At 40.9% G+C, this 3,240-nt stretch overlaps 1 protein-coding gene across 1 annotated transcript in view; it reads right to left on the minus strand.

Moving 5' to 3' along the window:
* Nucleotides 1-603: 603 nt before the first annotated feature.
* LOC103781942 (coatomer subunit beta-like) overlaps nt 604-3,240 on the minus strand; it is a gene marked incomplete at its 3' end in the record, with an annotated part of 4,184 nt that continues 1,547 nt past the window's right edge. The window contains exons 3-6 of the mRNA XM_008949670.1: nt 2,784-2,953; nt 2,009-2,123; nt 1,274-1,366; nt 604-741 (exon numbers count right to left, since the gene is read on the minus strand). Coding sequence (XP_008947918.1) covers nt 604-741; nt 1,274-1,366; nt 2,009-2,123; nt 2,784-2,953 — 516 coding nt within the window. The remainder of the gene's footprint in view (nt 742-1,273; nt 1,367-2,008; nt 2,124-2,783; nt 2,954-3,240) is intronic.

Raw genomic sequence — 3,240 nt, forward strand, 5'->3', positions numbered from 1 at the left:
GACTAAGCTAAAGTAAGAATGTTGGAATGCATACTCCTCTTGATCTTTTCAAACTACTATCTACAATGTTTTTACTCTACATCTGAACTCGCGTATTCTATTTTTGAAATTTTCATTCAAGTTCTAAATTTCTGTGTGATCTCAAATATCATCTGTACAAACAAATCTGGAAACCCAAGGCAAATCAATAATCAATGTAAATCTTCACTACCTCATGCTTCCACCCTGGTCTGAAAAGACTAATATTTATGAGTAAAGAAAATCATTCCATCTCTGCAAATCTTCAGCTTTAGTTTGCTCTGCTAAGCATGCCAAGAAGACTGCAGGTTGGTACCAACCATTCTACAACAGTCTGCACAGTATTCAAGCTCATCCCCTACCAAAGGGACATGAAGTCCACAAGCTACAAGTCTGTAAAACAGACTTGGTCTTTTTTTGCTAACCATTTTTAAGAGCTATGTTAAGGCAGTGTTTCACATGTGAAGTGTGGAACACCCCACATTACTAAAGCCTTCACTCTTTCAAAGTATCAATGTACAGCATACAGTATTTATTCCGGGGCACTAAAAGCTACTGAAACATCTGAAAACACCACTTTCCTACCTTAATTGCTGTTGGTGCACTGGAGAGTGTTACCAGAGTACCTGCAGCTTCATATTTCACTGCAGGACTTGAGGACTGCAGTAAATTGTAGATGCAGCGAATAAACCGAGCTCTCTCTGATGGATTTGCATGACAGACCTAGACAAGAACAATGCATATGTCACACAAAAAAGGAAAACAGCAGTTGTACAGCTTAACTGCTCCATTGCCTTAAAACGAGGAGAAAATGACACAAAAGGTGACAGCCTTTCCTGGGGACAGGAAGCATCATTCACAGTTGTAAAAATGCAATCCCAAAAGCTACTAAAAGGCTGCTACTGGCAATTCCATGCAATGCCACAAGGTCTGAAAATCTCACATCAACAGGAAGGGTATAGACTCTGCAGTAGTTTCTGTAACAGATGCCCTGCTCATGGCCATGAAGAACAGTCTGCTAATACACAGCCCACACCACAGGAAATTAGGTGACTGCTCTACACTGTACACACTTGAGCAGTTCATTGTTTCAAGAGATAAATCTTCTTTAGCTCTACTAGCAATGACATATTCCTGACATGGACTAAATGCTAGCTAGAATGCCTTCTCCAGCAATGTTCTAACCCTTTTAAAAAGCAGTCTGATATGATCTAGCATGTACATTTAGTTAAAACGTGCCACATTTCCCCTTTACCTTATAAATTAGTTCCACAATAACCAACTGCAGTATGTCACCAAATGTCTGGACTTGGTCAATACAGGTACTCAAATAATCCAAAGCTCGATCCTACACAAATAAAAGACAAATTACTCTAAATTATTCTGAGTTGGCTCACCCAGCTATATTTTCCATCAGAACACATTTTAAACATCAAAACACAAAACAGTATATATTCAACCCTTTAACCTGGAATTTTAAACAATTTATGAAAACACTGTAAACCTGAAGCACAAATTCATCCATTCTGCCTATAGATGGCAAAAAGAGTGAGCCAAAACTAATGGTAATCAGGCTCAAAAGAGGATTGCCTGTAGAGCAAAAAATCCAAAATGCTAAAACAAATTTTCCAAAAGCCAAAATTTCCAAAACAGAAATTGCCATGCCTTTCTCCTGTGACTACAAAAGCTATAAACCAGGAGAAGACGGGGTGCTTCTTGGTCTGGTTAAGCTCACTTGACAACACTAATTGCAGTTTTCAGCACCAGCACAAGCCTTCACTAAATACAGTAATTCTCCTTTAAAGTGAAGATGGCACTAAACACCTACTTCAACTTTTTCAGTTACCAAATATTCCACAAATGGGTTAACACTACCATATAAATCTTTTTATGAAGATAAATAATTTATACCACCAACCAACTACTGGCTAGTTACCCAGCACATTACCAAGTACTTAAATCAAATGAGTCTGAGGACAAGTATCCTTACCTGATCTGCATGAATTAGCATCATAAATGCATTTCTTTTACAGCTTGCATCTTTCTCATTCACCAAGAAATCATGGATCAGTTCAGGAGCATCAGGTATAAGATGTTCAAAATTTCTTTAAAACAAAAACCCCTCATAATTAAAAGAACTACTGGTAAGGAGCAGCACCTAAGACTTAAGCACACAGCCTAAAGACAAGCATTTACAAAAAGTCAAAGAGCATGCAACAGTGACAGATAACTTGTGCAGCAATTTGAAACTGTGAACAGACTCAAGGAGCTTCAAAAAATTGTTATCACGACAGCTAAGACTAATTGGCCAATCAATGATTTCTGTTTAACAGTAACCTTCAGTCACACTGCTCAGGTAACAATTGCAGTAATGTTTAGTATATAACTGCAATACGTGAAGAATGACTTGCTTCAATTAAGTTTATATATGCATATTCTTGCAAGGATTCTTCTCTATTTGTGCTTCTGGACACTGATTCCAGTTAAAAACATTTAGCTCATTAAGAAAGGCATTTGCCCATGCAAATTAGCCTGCAATAGAAGGACCTCAGCCATACTTGAGAAAGCAGCAGCAGCACCTTTTGCTTTTCCAAAGAAGTCCATTAGATACAGGGGTAAAAAAAAGCAAGCAAACAAACCCAAAAAAATCCCCCAACCACCACAGCAATGAGTGCTAAATGTCTGTGAGAGCTCAACAGCTGCCCAGAAGACTAAAGCCAGCCTCTGTCCCCTGCGTGCAGGCCTGGGCGGGCCCCTGGCCCCACCTGTAGATGGTGTAGATGGCCAGGACGGCGTTCCTGCGCACGTAGCTGTGGCGGTGCTCCAGGCAGGCGCGGATGGCCGGCATCAGGGGCTCCAGCAGCTCCGCCTCCTTCAGCTTGCACAGGAACCGCAGCGTGGAGCCACGGATGAACTCGTTTGGGTGCTGAAGATCCTACAATCAACAAGGAGCATATCTGAAACACTAGGCTCTTCGGCCTAACTGTTAAGCTGAGATGAACACCGCTTGGTGGCCTCCTCCCATGCTCAGTTTTCCCATGGTGTGAGGTCCCAACACCCACAACAAGAGCTCACTGTCTTCTTATGAAATACCTTCTTACACCACTGCTGCCCCACAGCATTTAAAAACACACACTTCTGCGTAGTAAAACTGCCCAAGCTGTGAGATTTTTGTCCTGCATTGCACGTGTTTTCTCTGATTACTAAGGCTGTGAACGCTCG

The sequence above is a fragment of the Merops nubicus genome, unplaced genomic scaffold (assembly GCF_000691845.1).
Source record: "Merops nubicus isolate BGI_N331 unplaced genomic scaffold, ASM69184v1 scaffold38971, whole genome shotgun sequence".
NCBI lineage: Eukaryota > Metazoa > Chordata > Aves > Coraciiformes > Meropidae > Merops > Merops nubicus.